The following is a 20,860-nucleotide window of genomic DNA, read 5'->3' on the forward strand; positions in this document are numbered from 1 at the left end:
CGGAGCAGCTATTTCTAAAGCATTTCAACATATCAAAACACAAGTCAAACCAAAATCTCATGTCATGACTCATCTCTAGGAATGCATCATTGATTAACTCATGGCATCTCTAGGCATTGATCATTGCTTTTCTTGTATCAAAGAAATTCTAAATGTAAACACCCCAATAACTTGTTTCATTCCGTTTCTATCCAATGGAAAATGGGTTTTGTTTAACTGAAATGGGCTTCTCTGTAGTGAGTCTGAGTTTGAAAAGCCCCTTGAAGCTGCAGCAAAACAGACCGCTTGACAAAGACAGAGCCACGTTAATTTATACTTCGTCCCACGACTGTGTAGCTCAATAAAAAAACATATTTTTCTTAAAGGTTTTTAGTTGGAAATCTCTAAATCTTTCACTGAGCGTCATGTGATGAAGTATGAATCAGACTTTAGCATCAGGACATTCCAAGGAAGCCTCTTGGCTCCAGTTAAACACTGCTCCTTCATTGTCCTCCAACCCATCCAGTATTGTTGGTCTCGGAGAGCTCCAGGACTCACCTTTTCAAAATGCTGGAACAGGACGAGCAATCTGAGCACCTGGTCATGTTCCAGGTCATGTAGGCTAATCTTAAAGAGACAGTATCTCATTTCAGAGATTCCCTTTGGGCCAGGAGCACAAAAGGAAGACGTCTTATTTATCTGTGGTATCCCAGCATGAGTTAATCATGTGTGTGGGTCCAAGACCAGGCTCTCTGAGAACACAATGAATCTACTATTACCCTTCCTGCCTTGCGTTTTGCTGCAGTGTGCCTGCCTTTTCAATTTGTGAAATTGACAAGAACATATTATAGGATGACATTTTATGCATAAGTCTTGCAAGTTGTTTTTATCTAAGAAAAAAATGTATACATACAGATTTAATAGTGTATTTTTATTACAGGAATATGAAGTCTTATTTTGAAACTAGATAGATTCCCATATCTTGTTTTGATGTGTCAGCTGTGTAAATTAAATGTAGCCTATTTATTAAGATATTCAATAAAGTATTTTAGGTTAAGATTTAGGATTACAACATGTTGTCTTGAGTAATACTAATGTGCTTTTCTTTGGGGGTTCATACGAGTTTGTGCACATTAGCCTGCTATGACAAACAATCACTGTAGCAAGAGAAAAAAGGATACTGTCTCTTTAAAGGTATTTTAGCATCTGTGATTGGATCCATTCAAAGCCCTCTTCAAGTTGTCAGGTGTAAGGATAGTTATTCTTTGTTTCCTGTAACCCTTTGAGTGCTTGAGCAAGTTCACTTGATTCAATATGTTTACATGAATATTTCTGGCTTCTTGTAATCGCTTCTCAAAAACAAACATTGTAAACAGAATGTACACTAATGGCTGTGGGCCCAACAAAGAGGTCCTATCCATGGTGTAGTCGTATACTATAGTATTATAACACTCTACACTGGGCCATCTTTATGCTCCTGGTCAGAAAATGTTGCCGGGAAGCTTTCAGGTCCTCAAAGGGTTAATGCATCCTGCCTTGAAATCTTTAAATTCTCCTTTCCCACATTGCTTTTCAAGTGTTCTGTACTCAGTTCTCTTCCCGATAACCTGTTGCTTTAGTAGTAAAACAGTGTGTCATCTCCCCAGAAGTAACTGATTTTAGTCTGTGAATGTGCCTTCTCAAATTGGTTTCTGCTTCTATATTCTGGGATTATCTTTCTTTTACCTTCTTGCTGTTTGTTTTCTTCCTTTTTTTCTGACTGCATGCCCTTGTACTCCAAATGATTGAAATCTAATTTTACAAGTGTTAGTTAGTTTGACAAACCTCTTGTAATGATAGACCTCTTTCCCAGTATTTTGTGATCTATCTCTCTTTCTCTCTTTACTCCTGTTGTCGTAATAAATATTACTATTGGTATTGCTGAAATGCGTACCGTCTTATTTTTCCTTTCCTAACTCTTGAGAGGTGAAATAATAATAATGTAGTTACACACGGCTCATAGCACTGGATCCTTGTCAATTTCACAAATTGCTTTTTATATCCAAGCAAGTCAAGCAATCTAAGTAGGGTTCAACAAGGCGTGTGTGTGTGTGTGTGTGTGTGTGCACATCAAAAAGGGAAGAGTTGAGGAGATTTGAGTGTGAACACAGACAAAACACATACCAGATTTGCACGTTTGTGAGTTACCATTAGTTATAAAATAATGCCATAAATCCATCCCAAACTGTGTTGCTTGTGCATGGCACAGTTCAGGAAACACAGATCTGGCAGCAAAACAGCTCCTTGTACCGTCGTTGCCATGGCAACATGCCATTAAAACCCCCTTAAGTTGCATTCGATTTGATTCTGCTCTCATCTGTATTAGCAAACCTGTCTTTCCACATTAGTGGAAAGATGTGCTACAGTGTTTTGGTGCCGGTGCCTGATGCAGCTCAGTGGCACACTTGGCAGGAACATCCTTCATCACACCCCACAGAGAGAGCAGGGCTCATGAGAACGCTTTTCTCTGTCATTGGATAACGAACTGAAAAGAGTCAGGAATGACTTTTTATGCCTGTAAGAGAGTATGCAACATTACCAGTTACAAATAGCTAAAGGCTTTCAGAATGGAGATAGCCAGTGTTATCGATAGTTTGGAGGGGGGATTTGTTGTGACCACCAGTCAGGCCTTGTAGCTCAAAGTGTGTGGGATGTGGGTGTGTTTGTGTGTGCGGGAGTTGTTCTGTTAATTGACTGTGACACTGGACAAATTGTTCTGTAAACCAGTGGTTTCCAAACTGGGAGTCGGGACCCTCAGGGGGGTCCCCAAATTATTTTGGGGGGTCCCCCAGATGATTAGCTTAATGTGCAACATCGTTTTCTCACTCAACAGTAAACAAACCAACATACACTATAAGTGTATACAGGGTATCTGCACATTTCTAAAGTAAACGTTGTGAAAATAGCCGATCTACAAGCTCACATGAGCTTGTACTTCGGCTATTTTCACAATATTTATCTGTGGAACCGAGTCAAACTAAATGTAATGCCTACAATTCCAAGTGCTTGTCAGGGTGGGGGGGTCCCCAGATCATGTATGATTACTTAAACAGGTTCAAGTATGATAACTTGAACCGGGGTCCTGGCCTGAAAAGTTTGGGAACCCTTGCTGTAAACAACACGGTCGTACGATGTATAAATTAGGTTAAATACAGTTTACCTGACCTGACTGTGTTTTGAGACTTGGAGGCATGGAACACACAGTACAATGTATTGTAGGTTTACAACATTTAGCTGTTTGACCGTGAACTATGGCTGGGCAATTAATTAGTTATTTAGAGCAATTAACCGGCATTCGATTAATCGAGAAGCAGGGTTTTTTCTTGTAGTATTTAGTTTTTATTTCTTATATCAACGAATCAATACAAAAAAATCACACCCTGTGTGAAGGAAGCGGTGCCTTCGGGGCGGGCCTTAACTCATTTCAGTTCGTCCCTATTGGTGGTCTGAGTCCACTTACCAAATTTGTACTTGGTAGCATGCTGCAAACTGGAATGATGGCTGTTTAAAGCCCAGCCAATGGGCAGACAGAGGGGGCGGGGCTTAAGTAATGACAGTTAGTCCCTATTGCTGGCTTTAGTCCATGTACAAAATTTGTACTCCATAGCATGCTGCGAACTTGAGTTATGGCTGTTTGAAGGCCAGCCAATGGGAAGACAGAGGGGGCGGGCCTTCAGCAATTCATGCTGGTCCCTATTGGTGGTCTAAGTCCACATACCAAATGTGGACTTGGTGGCATGCTGCAAACTGGAGTTATAGCTGTTTAAAATCCCGTGCTCATACGGGCGCTGGGGGTCCCTGGACCCCTCTTTGATAACGTCATCAATTCATGCTCGTCCCTATTGGTGGTCTAAGTACACATACCAAATTTGGACTTGGTGGCATGCTGCAAACTGAAGTTATAGCTGTTTGCTTCTTTGCCGTGCTCATCCCGTGCTCAAACAAACGGCCCGTGCTCAAACAAACGGACGCGCAGACAGAGTCAAACGTAGAGCGGTTGGCACCGCTAAATAGATTCAGAATCAGATTTTCTGTCTGATTAACCACAGTACTGTATTAAGCTGACAACGTGTCACATCGCAACAAGTTGTCAGATTGTAGATCCGCTATTTTCACTTTTTATAAAGAAATAATCCTTCATTAATCGTAAGTGAGGCAAAAGTTTGAAATAATAGTGATGTTGATTTTAAAGGACGACTTCACCCATTTTCAACCTATCTTCATATTACTGTTCCTCACAAATGCTCATGATAATATGGTACCATTTTTGTCTACTGGGTCTGTGTCTCAGAGGAGGGCTGTGGAAAGTTCAGAAACCTGCCTACCAGTGACATCATCGATGGGGAATCCAAGCTAATAGAACTGCAGGCTTTCTATTTCTGGAAAGTTAGTGTGCTATAATGGAAGTAATTGGTCCCGCGTTGATAAAAATAAAAATGTTGAAATCTTGTTTGGAAAAAAAACTGCCCAACGATGATGTCATTGGTAGGCAGGTTACTGAACTGTCCACAGCCCTCCTCTGAGACACAGACCCAGTAGAATTGTTTTTGTACCATTTTATCATGAGCATTAGTGAGGACCAATGGGTGAAGTCGTCCTTTAAGTCATATCAGCCAGGCTTAACGTGAACTTTCTTTCTACTATTTTAGACGTTATCCTCCTTTGACATACAGGCCTGATCATGCGCTGTAGACATTTTACGTAAAACAACATACTTTTACAGCACCCATCATTTCAGAACTTCTGCTATACCTGGGAGCCACTGCTATGTTTGTGTTGTCATTGCAGAAGGAGACGACATGAAATTTGACCCCTTTGGAACATCAGCCATCAGCAACCTGGCCAGTTATGACTGGCGAGACAGAGAGGAATGTCTGCCTTATGAAGCCAGGAAGCCACAGGGCCTAGAAGGGGCCAGTCTCTCGTCTTTAGTCCCCGGTCACGGGAAGGAACCATCTTTTGGCAGCACAGAGAATATCACCAGCACCCAAACTGCGGCCTTCCCCACAGAGGACAGTTTGTCGACAGATGACAAGTTTGAAGCCTTTGCTGACTTTGGCTCCGGCGAGCCAGGCATGGCTGATGACAACAACGATGACTTTGGAGACTTTGCGAGCACGGTCTCTGAGAAGTCGGACTCGCCAGCTGCTGCCCTGGATGCCGGCTCCGAGGGCAATCAGGGCGATGATGAGTTTGGGGCCTTCCATGGGGATAAGGCAAAGTTTGGCAAATCCGACTTCCTCAAGGCCAGCTGTCAGGCCAAGGTCAAGTCTAGCGAGGAAATGATAAAGAGTGAAATGGCAACATTTGACTTGTCTGTTCAGGGTGAGTCAGTCAAAATGTCAGGTAACATGCTTTTTCTTTTCTTCAATTACAGAGTCAGATGGGGTATTCAGATGGGGTTCAGATGGGGTATTCAGATGGGGTTCAGATGGGGTATTCAGTCTTCTGTGAGATTTGCAGTTAGACTGTCCGACAGTAGATGGCAGTGTTGTGGTTACAGTCATGCTCCGCACTCCGCAGGGCAGACTGCTGAGATGGATTAGCACAGGCCAACCAGTACATGAGCCCAAATTAACTGCATCCACTTAAAGGATGGAATTTCTTTAGCTGACATTCGCTGGCATTATGTTTCGCATAATTTATTAGCATTTCCTCCAATGTGATAAAAGCTAATTTTGCACTGGGTATAATTTGTGAGCATGAGAGCCAGGGCTGTTCTGTGTTCCCTCTCTTCCCATTGGGTTTGTAATCTGATCAGACTGGGGTTGTGCCCCCCCACACACAACCAATTAGGGCTGTCATGCTGTGTGGGGTTGATGATGCATGTCCGGTGGTGTAATGGTGATTCCCCCCCCCCCCAGTGCACGCGTGTGAAAAAATACTGGCCAAACGTTGTGGTGTTCCGTGCAGCGACCAAAACACCACTGTGCATGTGTCATATGGGGAATATTACCCGACTCTGTACAGCACACAGACACACACACTGCTAGCCCCACCAGAATTATCTTGTGTGTGTGTGTGTGTGCGTTACTATGGAGCCACAACCGCTGTTTACCTGTGTGTACAATTCCTCTCATGAATTATTCATACCAGCGATGCTGTGGCATTTTATTTTTACATAATTATTGTTTGTTGTAAATTAAGCACTCCACTGTCCTTGTCTGTGAGGAATTAGTCACCACAGAATGGTTGGTGTGGTTGGGGGGAGGGCAGCAGCTACATGATGGGAAGCCAACAGGTGCATATCTGAAATGAGTTGCCATTATAGGCTCATAGAAATGGCCATTAATGTGTGTGTGTGTGATTCTTGTTACCCCGCTAACCCCCCACCCCTTTGTCCTGGTCTCAGGCTCCCACAAGCGCAGCCACAGTCTGGGGGAGAAGGAGATTGGACGCTCGCCCCCATCTCCGGCCCCAGAGCAGCCGTTTAGAGACCGCTCCAACACCCTGAGCGAGAAGCCTGCCTTGCCCGTAATCAGAGACAAGTACAAGGATCTGACCGGAGAGGTGGAGGTGAGGCGGGCTCCATCACAGCCATGCTTAACTGCACCACCTGTTATTACTGTAATTGCCATTAGCCACCAGATGTTCTGCACATGGGCACCGGTGACAATGATGTCGGTGTGCTCCAATGGCTGTAGATGACAGAAGATTCATAATTCCGCTCACACGTTGAACGAGTTAACTTCAGATTTTGTGTTCACTTGAATGACTTGTCTGACCTGCTGTTGTTTCAGGAGAGTGAACGCTATGCATACGAGTGGCAGAGGTGTCTGGAGAGTGCTCTCGAGGTGTGTTTCTGTTTGCTACCGGTGTTTCTTTCTACCCGTGTTGAGGGTTCAGTTCAGGTCTTCATTTCAGTGACGTGCTAGAGAACTGCAACAGAGTTGCGTCACTCTTAATGGCAAGCAGGCTAAGATTACCAGTTAATGTTTTGTGGGATGGGAGCAGATAGATTTCAGTAGATACCACATACCAGTGTCACGAGCGGGAGTGGTAAGACATTGTGTGGTAATGGGTGAGTTCAGGATTGAAAAAACAGTCCCACTCATTGCTCTAAAGATTATTGTTGTTGTTGTTAGTAGTAGTACCATCATTATTATTATCATCATCCGTTACTCATGACAGTGTCTGTGTCCATCTGTCTATTGATGTTAAGGTCATCACCAAAGCCAACAACACCCTGAATGGTATCAGCAGCTCCTCTGTTTGCACAGAGGTCATCCAATCTGCTCAGGGCATGGAGTACCTGCTAGGTGAGAGACACACACTCCACACGCACAGCTCCGCAGACAACACAGCCTTATATACCATCTGTAGGATGCTAGGAACAAGAGAAAACTCACACTTGCCATCACAGTTGCTTAGCTTGAAACTTCTCCTCAATGCCACAAAGACTGGCAAATTGGATGTTGTTCTCCAATTCTAAGAAGGCAGCGGCTTCCCCTTCTGAGATTGTAACCTTACAGGGAAATCAGTTTGAAGTAGTCTCACAGTAATTGATGACAACTTAACATTTGAATGTCATATTGAAAACCTGGTAAAGAAACTCAAGCTTAAGCTAGGATTTTTCTATAGAAATAAATCCTACTTTTCCCTGCTGTGCCCTCTCCAAAAAGTGATCAAATTGTTAACGGATGTATTTTGGTGCATGCTTTCTTTCTTGTTTGTTTTTTCCCCCTGGGCAGGTGTGGTGGAAGTGTATCGTGTAACCAGGCGGGTAGAGCTGGGCATCAAAGCCACGGCTGTATGCTCCGAGAAACTCCAGCAGCTGTTGAAAGACATAAGTCGCGTGTGGAACAACCTCATGGGCTTCATGTCCCTGTCCAACCTGGCGGTAAAAATGACATTGCTCTCACACGTAAACAGGCCCATCCACAGAGCTATAAACATCTCTCATTGTAACGCAGCCACCTGCCCACACGGCCATGCAGAATTGAACACATGCAGCTGTCCTTTCAGTCATCCATGAAATGTGGTTACATCCCCCAATGTACTAGTTGTAGAAATACAGAATACAAATGCACGGCATGCAGAATACATGACAATGTGGGCTCATAATTAAGTACGCAATCAGTAAGTTGCACATTACACTGTAAAATGTTAACGTTAAATAGCTTTCAGCCTTTCCGTATGATAGTATTTGCAAAAGCAGGGTTACCAGATGCTGTATAGATGTGTACATCTATCACCCAGTGCAAACACAAACTGAGAGTAGATGCACTGTGTTGATCTCCATAGCCAGGCAGTGAGAAGATTATTGCTTCTGAAATGCCTGTAGATAATACTGACACTGTATAAAGGGGCACAGAAAGGGCATGACAATATACACAGTAGTGTGACTGACTTAATCCTTAATTATACTGTATATATATATGTGATATATATGTGTGTGTGTGTGTATTAGGGGTGGGACGATATGGGTACCTCACGATACTAGGGATGGAGCTCGTTAATTTTTATTGATAATGAGCACCTTATCGAACCTGCTTATCGAACCGAGCTTTTATCGAGCCCACTATCGATCTTTTTCTATTATTAAGAAAAAAGACGTGAGGCGAAAAATTCTGAACAGAACCGGTATCTTTTTTTATTGGCCAGTTGTGACAGTGAGTTTGTGGCTGACCACTATCTAAAATTAAATGAAGATGACAAAAGTAAAAAATATTTTTGCCTATCATTAAAACAACCATTCATATAATGTGCAATAAGTGTTAAATGGCTTTATATTATGAATAGTACTGTAATAATTACTATAAAATCTCCATGTCTCTTCAACTTTTTATAAACAAAAAATGCATAGTTATTTTTTCTATTCTTTTTTCTTTGTTTTAACCAAAATATATCACGTGCACTACATTTTACTAGGGCATTCAAATACAGTACTTTTCTAACAGACAGAAGGCAAGTGACCTTTTTACTTTTGGAAAATAATATTGAAGAAACGGTTAATGTGTGTACTGTCACTTTAAAAGCGCAACGTATACTTCATCGTACGACGGTGTCATGCACCAAACATGGCCGATCTCCAAGCTCACACTGCGTCTGTTCGCACCACGTTGTGAGCTTGTAGATCTGCCATTTTCGGCAACGATAGACTGAGGGACGGACAGCGCTGTTTGGCACAACTTGCAGCTATCAATACACTTTTAGACCAACATGTTTGTGCCAGCGTGGGTGATTAGATTTATTTCTTGATCGCCTCTTGTTTTGAAAGTTTAGACATGACGTCATGGGCCGCTACACTCGATAACAGGCTCGACAAGCCTAAAGCTTATCGAAAACCGGGTCTCGATAAATTCATGCCCGGGTATATAATGGACCCGGTTTTCGAGCTCCATCCCTACACGATACGATATATATCACGATATTAGGCCCACTATAACATTATATATCACGATATTCAATATATTGCGATATCACGATATTCGTTATATATTGCAAGAAATTTCACCAACGATATATCACGATAGTCCTTGTATTCAATTCATAAACACATAAAATAGCACCAAACAGTTAAAAATCATCATTACACAAATACAGAGTTGGAAAAACAACGTATCACAAACAAAGAAAAAAAAAAAGAAAAAAAAACGTATATATATATTTTTTTTTAAATATCGATTTAAAAAAAATTAATATCGATTATTTATCGCGGGAGAAAGTATCGAGATATATCGATATATCGTCCCACCCCTAGTGTGTGTATATATATGTATATGATATAGCAATATAAGTAGAATCTTAAGTAGATTACAGTTGAAGTTAAGATTACAGTTGAAGTTAAAGCAGTAATGCTTGGAAATGGTGAACATATTCAGAGAGGTTTATTATAAGAAACATGTTCTCACCTCTCCCACTGTAAGAATAGTAATAACTACAATTTGCCTACAGCAAAACGTGACGTGTGTGTGTGTGTGTGTGTGTGTGTGTGTGTTTAGCCTGAGGACAGCTCTCTAGACTTCTCGTCTTGTATCCTGAGGCCTGGCATCAAGAATGCCAAGGAATTGGCTTGCGGGGTGTGCCTGCTCAATGTCGACTCTCGCAGCAAGGTTTGTAAACACATGCTTGTGCACGACCCCACACACACACACACACACACACACACACACACACACACACACACACACACACACACACACACACACAGACAAAACAGCCCATTGAGGGTTGTTTTTGTTTTTCAGCCACAGTGTATAAGAAGTAACCCTTTCTCTGGCTTTGAAACATTTTGCAGAACAAAGAAGAAAGCGCTATCGGACGTCTGTTTAAACGAGTAGGAGACAGTGACCTGTCAACTGAATCTCATTTTACTCTTTCCCACTGGGGGCCTTGGGGGGAGGGGGAGGGGATTTCTCCACTTATAGATGGTCACGGCAGGGGGCCAAAGTGACAGGATTCACTTCTTTCAAGTGCTCCTCTTCCACCACTCAGAAGAAGAATAAGAAGAATACTGTGTCTTGACAGAGAGGGAGATGGCAAACATAATCTCATGCCAGTCCACCAAATATTTTTTGTTACATTAGTGACAATACAGTTTCTACTGTATAATGGTACAGTATCTGTAACTGCACAGTTCCTATTGTATAATGGTACAGTTCCTGTAACATTACAGTTCCTACTCTATAATGTTACAGTATTTGTAACAGTACAGTTGCTACTGTTTAACAGTATAGCTCCTATAATGTTACAGTTCCTACTGTAATGGTACAGTTCCTATGGTTCTGATAGATTACAGCAAAGAAGTGGGAGACCAAAAATCTAACTGTCAGATGGGAGCAAGATGAGAGGAGCTGTCACTTTGGCCCCTCACACTGGGCTGTTGCATTGTGGGAAGGGCACTTCAGGGTCCGAGAGGTCCACGTCTTCTGTCGTTAAAAAGCGTCATCTCTCTTTCTTTCTCTTTCCGTTGCCTCCGTCTGTTGGGAACCACTCACCTCACCACGTCTTGCTAACAGCAATCCCTGTCTTCACATTTCACTTCTGTTTCTGTTCTCATCGCCCTCCACCTCATCATTAACTGTGACTGGGGCATAATATCGGGAAAATTGCTATGTGTCAACCCCCCCTGCTAATAGCAGCTCGGTGTTATTGGAGCGGACAATAAACCATGTTCCTGGGCCCTGCGGTTTAAAGGCCAATACCGTTGCTTTGATTGCGTCTTAACATTCACTCTGCTGTTCAAGCCGTAGACAGACAGATGGATGAGCCAGGCAAGATATGCCTGAATGAGAGACAGACGAGACGAGCCTTACAGCAGATGTGCCTTACACATTAGTCAGAGGCTGGGAGAACAGGTGATAATAGATCTCTCTCTCTCTCTCTCTCTCCTGTCATCTTTCCATCCTATGTGCCTGTGGCATCATAATAAGCCCCCTTTTAATTACAAATTTGGCAGAGGCATAGGCCTCTGGAAAGCATAAATGCCTTGGAGAATGGCATACTCCCTTTGAGAATAATGAAATAAAAGGCAGCCTTTACTCCCCACAGACGGCACTCATAATGCTCTTGTCCTTCAGCAAAGTGGATGGCGTCTTGTTTTGCAGCCAACCATACAGCAGAGAAGGTCAATGGAGGTTTGCCAGTATTCTCAAGTACAAAAGACGCTCATGAATATATAGTTGTGTTTAGGAAGATGTAGGAAGTATTTAGGAAGCGCACGCAGCAAAATGTACCCTTATGGGTCAATTTGTTTAACTATGAGTTTGACACTCCGGATTTGATTGTGTCCAGAAAGAATTGGCAGTACACCACGTTGCACGGTACAAGTTTGTGATATCAGCGCATAGTCTGTTGTCTGGGTGTGGTTGTTGGTGGCATACGTACCATTCTGACTGGCTGTGGTTCTGCTCTTGCATCTTGAGGCAGGGATGGGCAACAGGCAGCAGGCAGATCTTCCCACAGTTTGTTACTTGAAGATAAAACCCATTCCAATTCAGTTCCAATAAGTACTTTTAGGCTAATGAGGCTCTGCGCTAAATGATAAATGCTAAGGTGAGTAATTACAGTAAGAGCACCGGAAAGGTTTTTCAACAGAATATTTTAGCAGTTGTAGCTATTTATATTAATGCCAAAGTCTGGGTTAGATTGTTTTTTTCAGTTTTAAATGACTTTTCTCTTAACTATCCCAGCAGTGTTAACAGTAATATATTTAACTTGGCAGACAAACATGTTAGATCATTAATACACCACCTGTTTTATTCCGAAGATCTACTGTGAAGTTGCCCATCTCTATTAACAGCATGCTCTCACATTTTAAAGGAAGTCTCATAATGGTTTCCTTCACGCTCTTGCCCATGGACTTTGTGAAAAAGGATGAACTTTCTCAACTATCAAACTGTTTCTTAGCTTGCTCCTCATCCTCTATTGAATAAAGCCAACTGAGTTGAGTCTATTCAGTTGGCTTTGTGCAGGAATATGCATAATATGCTGATACCTCTTGTGCTACTTTCAGGCACTGGCTAAAGACAATGACAGGAGGGTAAGGGTAATTATGCATTATTTCTTTTTAACGCCTTTGAAGCAGTTTAAAATGAGAACTATAGTAGACTATAGTTGTTCCATTAATTAGACATGAATCTTCTTCAGTCTTCTAGTGTCCTGGTAGAAATATTTTGTAATTTTATTTTGTAACCCAACCTTTAGTGTAGAGTAGACAGATGCAAAGGTTATTGTGAATTAGTAACTCAAGCCTTTGTTCTATCTGGGCAGAATGAATATTCCAAATTCACATTCCACTGCAGGTTCTGGTAGCAACCTGTCTAAAAGATTTGTAAAGGCCAAACTTGAACTGGTACAGTAGGTAGATAAGTAAGGGATAATCAACAATCTGTTGTGCAGTTATAGAAAAATAATACATGTTGCTTTTTGGAGGGTGGGGGGGTGCACATCTTATACTGTAGTACTGTACCATGACTTACCAACAATTAAAATATAACTAGACCATACCCGTCGGGGGATATGAGCACCCAAAGTATGATTTGGGGGACGCACGCGCTTGTTTCACGCACATGATTTGGCAACCCGGTCGCCAGCGACCACAAACCTGCATGCGCACATACGTGGCTGCGCGTGCATGCGCACGTACGTGGCTGCACATACATGCGCACTTGGCCACGCATGCGCAGTAACGTCAAACTCCGGATGTAGAGTTAAACAGAGGTTCGGAAAAAGCCTAAAAAACTGCTTGAATTTGGGTAAATTGAAAAACGGGCGTCGGTGTTCCGTGCACATGCTGATGGTCAATGGCTGTGTGCAAATGCAGATCAATTACTCCAGCCACTGAGGAGAACCAGGCAGAAGAGATTTTGGGGACACACAAAGCCACAGAGCTTTGTAGAATTATAGGATGATATAAGTAGAGCCATATGAAATCCGTGTTAACGGAATCGCGGACGGAATCGCGGAAATGACCAATAAAAATGGAATTGGAATAAAACACGGAATATTGCAGAAATTGGAAAAAAAAAAAAAATCGCGGTAAAATATTTTTTTTTACCGCGAATTTTTACAAATCCACGGGACACCACCATTTTGCATGGCCACATCCTACTTTATAAACAGTAAAATCCACGTAGAAATAGTCTTAGAAAGACGATAGAAACAATAATACATGCGCGACGCCATTTTGCGCATGCTCAGACCGAAGTCACCGAATTATTTTGGGAACATTTTTGCGTATAACACAACAAGGGCCATGTATGGACTGTTATATCTTGAACATTTATTCATTTCCACTTACCAGACACTTTTTTTTATGGTAAAAATTAGCATAAAAAGCAAAATACAGAATTCAGAAATATTAAAATGGAAAAAACAGAATTGGGAAAAAAATAAAACGGATTTCATATGGCTCTAGATATAAGTACTCTAGTATTTAATCATATTTTGGGGCAACATACTTTTTGACCAGAAACGATGTGTTGGCACTAGCTTCATCAACCTTGGAATAAACCGTACCTTAATACACCAGCAAGTGGAAGAACTGAGTCAGTCATCTGACAATATTCATAATTAATAATAATTATGTGTATTGAGTTAGCACGGTAAAGAAGACCGCAGCCATACTGTCAGATGAAACGGCCTAAATTGTCCTACACTGTTATGCAGGACTGAAATGAAGGAGCGAATAGGGCGAAGAGTGAGATGGAAAGAGGGACGAGGGGGAAGAATCACAGTGTGTCTTTGTGTACTGCCCTTTCAGTCTGTACTCTCTGTCCTACATCGTTGTACTTGGCATTTGTAAGTGCAAGTTTAAAGAAAGGAGGAGGATGAAACACAAAAGAGTTAAGAAAGAAAATCATTCTTCCTGTGAAATCTGAGTGTGAGAAAATCCACCTTTCACTTAGAGTGAGAAGAGGACTGAAAGCCCTCAAGCGTTTAATATCTGCGCGTCTTGGACAGGTGGAGATGCATATCGTTGCTGTCGGGCAGAAACCTTGTATCTCCATAATGTCCTTTGTATGTTTTTTTATACAAAGAGGACATATGTCGCATGACAGTATTGCACAAAAGTAGCAAAGATCAACACGCTCACTACGCGTCACAATGAGAGGCATTTTGACTGAGCTTGTAGATCGGTTATTTTTTTTTATTTTTTTTACATTTTGTTTTTAGTTTTTTGCCTATAATCACATGCCCAAAATACAGTACGTTTCGGCATGTCAACACCAGTTTGAAAGGGGTTAAGTCTGTCTGTGGGTTTTATAAATATTCAACCAATGAAAATTATTAAGTTATTGATTATAGATAAATACAATGGATCCATTAGAACACAGGTTATTTTTTCCATTTCCTGAAAAGTAACCGTTTTGGACATAAAAAAGGTTTCCACCCGACGGCGATTATATTCAGCCCTATAATGGTTTGTTCTGGCTTTCTGTATGCAGTTGTGCTTCACGCATGTACGTCCCTCTCCCTTCGGTGTGGGTGGGAGGCTGTGATTCACCACTCATGACTCATTTCCCCCTCAGCTTCATCTCCAGTATTTCACCAAGGATGCAAACTCTTAGAAACCGCATAACACACACATTAGCATCTCCTTATCACGAATGCAGGGCTACAGCTTTGGCCATTGCAAATGCAGACTCGCTGCGCTCCTCCGGGATCAGATCACCCGAGTTCATCGCAGCAGCCATATATGCATATTCAGATGGTCTGTGGGTGAGAGCCAATCAAGATGTCACAATGGACTCAGCAAAATGTGTCGCATTACAAGTACAGTTGACAGTATTGATTTATGCTGAACATGGTTCCAAACTATTTTCAAAAGAGCAGCTTTGACTCCTGCTTAACATACAGTAGTGGTGTTGTCATTCTCTCACATATACGATATATGTGTCATTCTCACACATATGCAGTATATGTGTCATTCTGTCAGTGTGTTTTCCATCAGCTATCATCTATAGTTATCAAATGAGTGACAGTTAGAGTAGTTGGAGTTTGCATGTCATTAGTTGCTTCTTACTCACAGATTGCAGCCATCATGCTATTTGACACTTCTCAATCCTGACCAGACTAGGTCAGACCAACTTAAATATGATTTAAATGCCCTTTCAGTACCCCATGGGTGGCCTTAACGTCTTGGGTCCCCTTTACATTAAATAAACTAGAAATAAAGCCCCCTTCAGGGGTTTGGCCACTTTTTGTGTGAAAGGCCCCTGTAGCCCCAGACGGATACAGGTCCAGTGGGCAGCGAAACATTGTGGCCAGCTCAATGTTAAATGAGCATTTGTTTCCAAAGTGAAAAAACAAAGTACAATAAGTAATGGTGGGGAATAATGTATCCATGATTTTAATATGTATGGTACATCATTATCACGCCTATATTTATCCTTCAAGTTGTTGTTTACCCCCAAAATGTGTGGATATAGAGGTTTTGTAGCAATTTGTAAGGTGACCAGTCTTGTCATCGGCTGACTGTCTTTCAGAAAGGCTGGACTGGGACAAAAGATTTGACACTGACATTGCCTATCAAATCAAGTTCAGCAGGGCTGCACATATTGGAACCCTGAATATACGTGGGTGAAGTGAATGGGCTCTCCCCAAATCCGCTTTACTAATAGAAACGCATGTGGCGTGAACCAATACGTCTTTAACAAATTCCTCATGTTTTATGTCCCACGGCTGCCCCCCCCCCCCCCCCCCCCACACACACACACACACACACACACACAGAGAGAGAGATGCAAAGTAATCAAATAAGCAGCAGGTGTTGTGTTTATTTTTACTTGAGTTGGAACAGCGTCTGTGTCCACGCATGGGCTGTTTATTGGGGTTTTCACAAATCTTTATAACAATCATAATGTACAACTCAAAACGTGACGCATATCGCGTCAGTGCACTTCGGCCGCCTACAGGGCAAAATGTGAGAGAAAATGGCAAACATTTATTGATTATTAGAAGTGGAGAAACATGTAAAGGTAGGAAAGTAAATGGTTGTCATGCCAGAGCCATGAGCGATTTTTGTGTCAAGTTTGAAGAGAATTGGACAACTGCTGTTCTATGAGTTTGTAGTCCGCATACATACATTCAATTTTAGTAGAGAAGATATCAGAGCTAACTGTCGGCCTTGACTGCTCAAACTGGCTGGATGGGCTCATGAGTCAGACATCCTTTTTTCCCCCTTTTTCCTTTATCACACCAAGTAAGCGGGATTAAGAATTTGTGCTCTATTAATTGAAGAGCCAGATTGGTCTGAATCATTGCAGGATGCTGTAAAGAGAAGCAACAGAGGGTTATGATGTAGAATTATATTAGGAGCGCTTTTCACTGCCTTACAATAACCAAGAACTATACCTCTTACCATTACAGTACCACCAGAACCCTGTGGGTTGAAGGATAAGATCCCATTTGTTGTGCATACAGCGCATATCTGTTCCTTTTGTGTGCATAAAGGGATTTTGTGGGCTGTATAAAATAAAAGGTCCCTCTAATATTTCACCCTTCTGTGGCCACTCTGACAGGCTTTCAACTCGGAGACAGACAACTTTAAGCTGCTATACGGGGGCCACCAGTACCATGCAAGCTGTGCCAATTTCTGGATTAACTGCGTGGAGCCCAAACCCCCCGGCCTCATACTGCCTGACCTGCTCTGAGCTTTGGCTGCAGCTGCCATGGCAACAAGCACAGGGTAATCAACACTGGAGAGGTGGAGCGGCCAGTGCCCGCCGCCACACCCCGCATGGGCTCTCACCTTGGGTTGAGAGGCAGCACACTGAAGGTCCTTAACCCATTCAATCCGGGGACGCATCTCCGTCATTTTAGATGACTTTGGCTATTCAAAAATAGCAGATATACAAGCTCATAGCGCGGCACCGAGTGCAGCGCTATGAGCTTGTAGATCTATTTTTTACAAATCGTGAACATTTTTGAAAATATTTGACTATATATCTCAAATCTTTCCTTCTGGGGTCCCTGGAACAAAATATTTTACAAATGTTCGCTTTAAAAAATATATATATTTAAAGATTTGCACCAACTTTTCACGATTTTTCAAAAATAGCAGCTATGAGCTTGTATATCTGCTATTTTTTGAATAGCCCAAAGAAATCTAAAATGACAAGATATGTGTTCCCGGATTGAATGGGTTAAAAGTCACAGGATCCCTCCTTATTTATTTCTTTTATTCTCGGAACTGTATCCGAGTGTTGGATTCAAGGCTGCATTCAACAGATCTGGTAGTTTGTTCAAAATCAATTTAAATCCATTTAATCTATTTAATCTATTTACATGAGCCTGCCTTGTAAATATTACAAGGCAGGTATTACAATACACTGTTTATGGTGGCATTTGTACCCCTTTAGTCATGTATTTTTTTTTACAACAATAAAACCCATTGGTTTGGTTAAACTTTTAATGTTGAAATATTAAACTAATGATTCTTTTAGAGAATCAATTGTCCATTGAGCCATTCTGGATATTAATATCATTAAATGGGTCTTGTGTCTCTGGATTTGCACATGTTGGACAGCAAGTCAAACTATTTGAGCTGTGCAATATTACTGTTTGTAAACAATGACCGATGAAGGAACCATGAGTTGAATGAAAAGCAAAGTCCTCTTCAGCTTTCTATTGTCACTTGTTGCTGTTTTACTCTTATTTAAGACTTGATGTTTTTATTCTCAAATGTTCTCAACTCTTTCTAGTCTTATTCAAACAAAGCTGTTTGAATTATATGAATTATATACATAATGCTAAAACTGATTTCCTTTTCATGGTTGGTCTGGTTGAGTAATACTGTAGATTGTCCATCATTGTTACCATTATAAAAACTGAAATATTCAGTCCCTTGTTGCTGTGCGGAAATGATGCAGATACTGTATATCTACTATTTTATGTATGAAGTGGCACCCTCTGCATTGAAGATTGTTTGCACTGTTTGATGAGTTTCTTGAATGTTTTGAAACTAATGCAAAATTTGAATTTAAAATAAATTATTTGGGGGGAAATTTTGAAAAATAAGTGATATTGGGAATTTAAGGGAATAAAAAAATGCTGTTGTGTTTTTTTTCTAGTTTTGTTTGTGTTCTTGCTATGCTGATGTGTATACTAGCACTGATCCTGATGTTTTTGTAGATCCAAATCTGGAATGAAGTCTCCACCTGTGATTCTAAATCGGTTGCAGCAGCACTTTGTGTGAATAACTGTAATAATTTATCTATAAAGGCGAACAGGAAATGTGAACTGAAATGTAAATAAATTATGTAAAAAAAAAAATATATTGTCTGCATGTTCATTTCATGATAGAGTATTGTATTATTAACAGTAGTTTATGTAATAACATAAAGGTGATGAGATTTCAGTATGAGTTATTGTGGATGTAAATGTATCAATATCGTAGAACTGAAATAAGCAGCCATAATTCATGTGGTTGTCAAGACAAACACTGGACCGATGCATGTCCTAATGTAAAGCAGGACTCCTTGGTCTAAATGGAGGTACTGTAGATTGTTGAACATTGTCCCTCTGTCAAGTGATTTCTCCTATCTTCTCTATTTTGTGACAAAATGGAATACATTTTCATTTGACAAGCCTGCTGGGCCGTGAGAGACATTTCATGGATCCATGGAAGCAGTCTGGTGATTATTCTCGCTCGTGTTAAGGTTTGTCCTCAGACAGCCATTTTTATCTGTTACCACTTAATTCAATTTAACATCCTGCAGAGAATGTGTTGCTCTCCTCGCTCGCCGTGAATGTCAGGATTACAGAAAATTACAAACACTGAAATCAATTACTGTGTAAGACTGTGCAATTTGACAGGCAGACAGTCTTTCTTCCCTTCATCCTCCCTTCCCTGTCATCTTCATGCTTATTGTCTGCAACGCTGTGTGACTATTGATCATCCTGGGTGAGAAGCCAGATTGAAGTACTAGTGTGCTGTATTGACCACTCTTCAGTCCCCAGGCCCTGAGGTATCTCACTGTCATCACACCATGGATGGATTGAGACACTTTTTCCCACTTACCTTTGGCCCGAATACTGTGTGTAAATAACCAGGCTCATTAGATCATTAAATCAGCTTCTCTCACAAAAGGTTTCTTGAAGCAGAGATTTTATGGACAGGAATTCATGCCGCCTTACAATATTTTCTGAATTTCAAAGAAGCAATCAAATATACAGTAGACACTTGACTTTGGTATCTGATCTGCTATTATCAAGAGGGTACTGTTCTGACAAGACATACCGTACAACATCTACTTCTCACTTTGAACATTAATCAACCAGATGTTAGAAATTCCTTCTGTTGAAATATTCATTACAAATGGAAGACAAATACCATACAGCTATTCTGCTTCAGTGTCCATTCTATCAATCAATTCTGACACCTGGACGTGGATAGATGAGGCACCATTACACCAGAGAAAATGTTCAATCAGAGTCATTCAACTGCTCACTGGGAAAGATGGACACATTTCACCCGGCTGAAATAAATGGTATTGCCATAGGTCTCATATTCCCCCATGGTCGAACTCCAATGACTCAATATTTTACTGTGAAAATAGAATAGATAGAGTTGAGGGGATGTTTGTTTTCTCTGTTAGCTATGTGAGACAAGCTGTTTTGTATTGGCCCAAAGGCAGGTTTGTTGTCTATATTGTAGCACTTCACACATATACAGTATATTCCTCTTTCTTAGCTCTTCATTTTGTGTCTTTGAGCACCTATTGATTATTGTGTGATGCTGCTGTTTCAGTGTCAGTTAACAGCAGCACTGCCCTCAGTGGCTGTTACCAAGGTTACTATATTTCCATTTGCTGTCAATGTACGGCCATACAAAGTGGTTCTTCACCTTCATCCTGTTCTTGTGCCAGCATGATGAATTTGTTAATTTGAGAGATATATTTATATATATATATATATTTACTGTTTAGACACACACACACACTATATACTGTAACAGAAAGAGAGTTCTGCCCTTATTGGAGTGATCTGTTTTTTTCACTGTTTTGCAAGGCACTGTAGAATACTTTTGTGGACAAGATAGGTTCACAAAAGCACTTTTTTTTGTGACTTAAATTAAGGGCGGGGGAGTAGAATCTCAGAGAGAGTTTGACCCCTTCACACTCGTCACAAACTTTGAAATGCTACACGTCCATCCTGCTGAAAGGATGCTGCTTAATGACACCTCCAAGTTCATCAGAGCACTTTGTTCTGCATGGTCTGCACCAACGATGAGTACCCTGCCTCTGATGTGGAGGATGATGTAAATGGCTCTGCTCACTGGTTCAGTGATGAATGATGAAATCGTGGTGCCACTAAGGGATGTTTACTTTTAGAGCTCCGCTATGCCCTCAAAATCAAGTGCATAATACTCACATTAATGCACACTGGAACATAG

General features: G+C 41.3%; 1 protein-coding gene across 7 annotated transcripts in view; it reads left to right on the top strand.

Moving 5' to 3' along the window:
* synrg (synergin, gamma) overlaps positions 1-18,312 on the top strand; it is a 42,475-nt gene extending 24,163 nt beyond the window's left edge. For 5 of the 7 annotated variants that reach the window (XM_084065227.1, XM_084065228.1, XM_084065231.1 and 2 more), the window contains 9 exons: positions 4,807-5,343; positions 6,371-6,534; positions 6,759-6,812; positions 7,181-7,277; positions 7,710-7,858; positions 9,963-10,073; positions 10,259-10,297; positions 12,476-12,508; positions 16,986-18,312. In XM_084065227.1, coding sequence (XP_083921353.1) covers positions 4,807-5,343; positions 6,371-6,534; positions 6,759-6,812; positions 7,181-7,277; positions 7,710-7,858; positions 9,963-10,073; positions 10,259-10,297; positions 12,476-12,508; positions 16,986-17,117 — 1,316 coding nt within the window. In that variant the 3' untranslated portion in view covers positions 17,118-18,312. The remainder of the gene's footprint in view (positions 1-4,806; positions 5,344-6,370; positions 6,535-6,758; positions 6,813-7,180; positions 7,278-7,709; positions 7,859-9,962; positions 10,074-10,258; positions 10,298-12,475; positions 12,509-16,985) is intronic. The other 2 variants (XM_084065229.1, XM_084065230.1) reach the window with 2 other exon arrangements.
* Positions 18,313-20,860: the final 2,548 nt, after the last annotated feature.

This window comes from Gymnoscopelus microlampas (genome assembly GCF_963454915.1).
Source record: "Gymnoscopelus microlampas genome assembly, chromosome: 8".
Classification (NCBI taxonomy): Eukaryota; Metazoa; Chordata; class Actinopteri; order Myctophiformes; family Myctophidae; genus Gymnoscopelus; species Gymnoscopelus microlampas.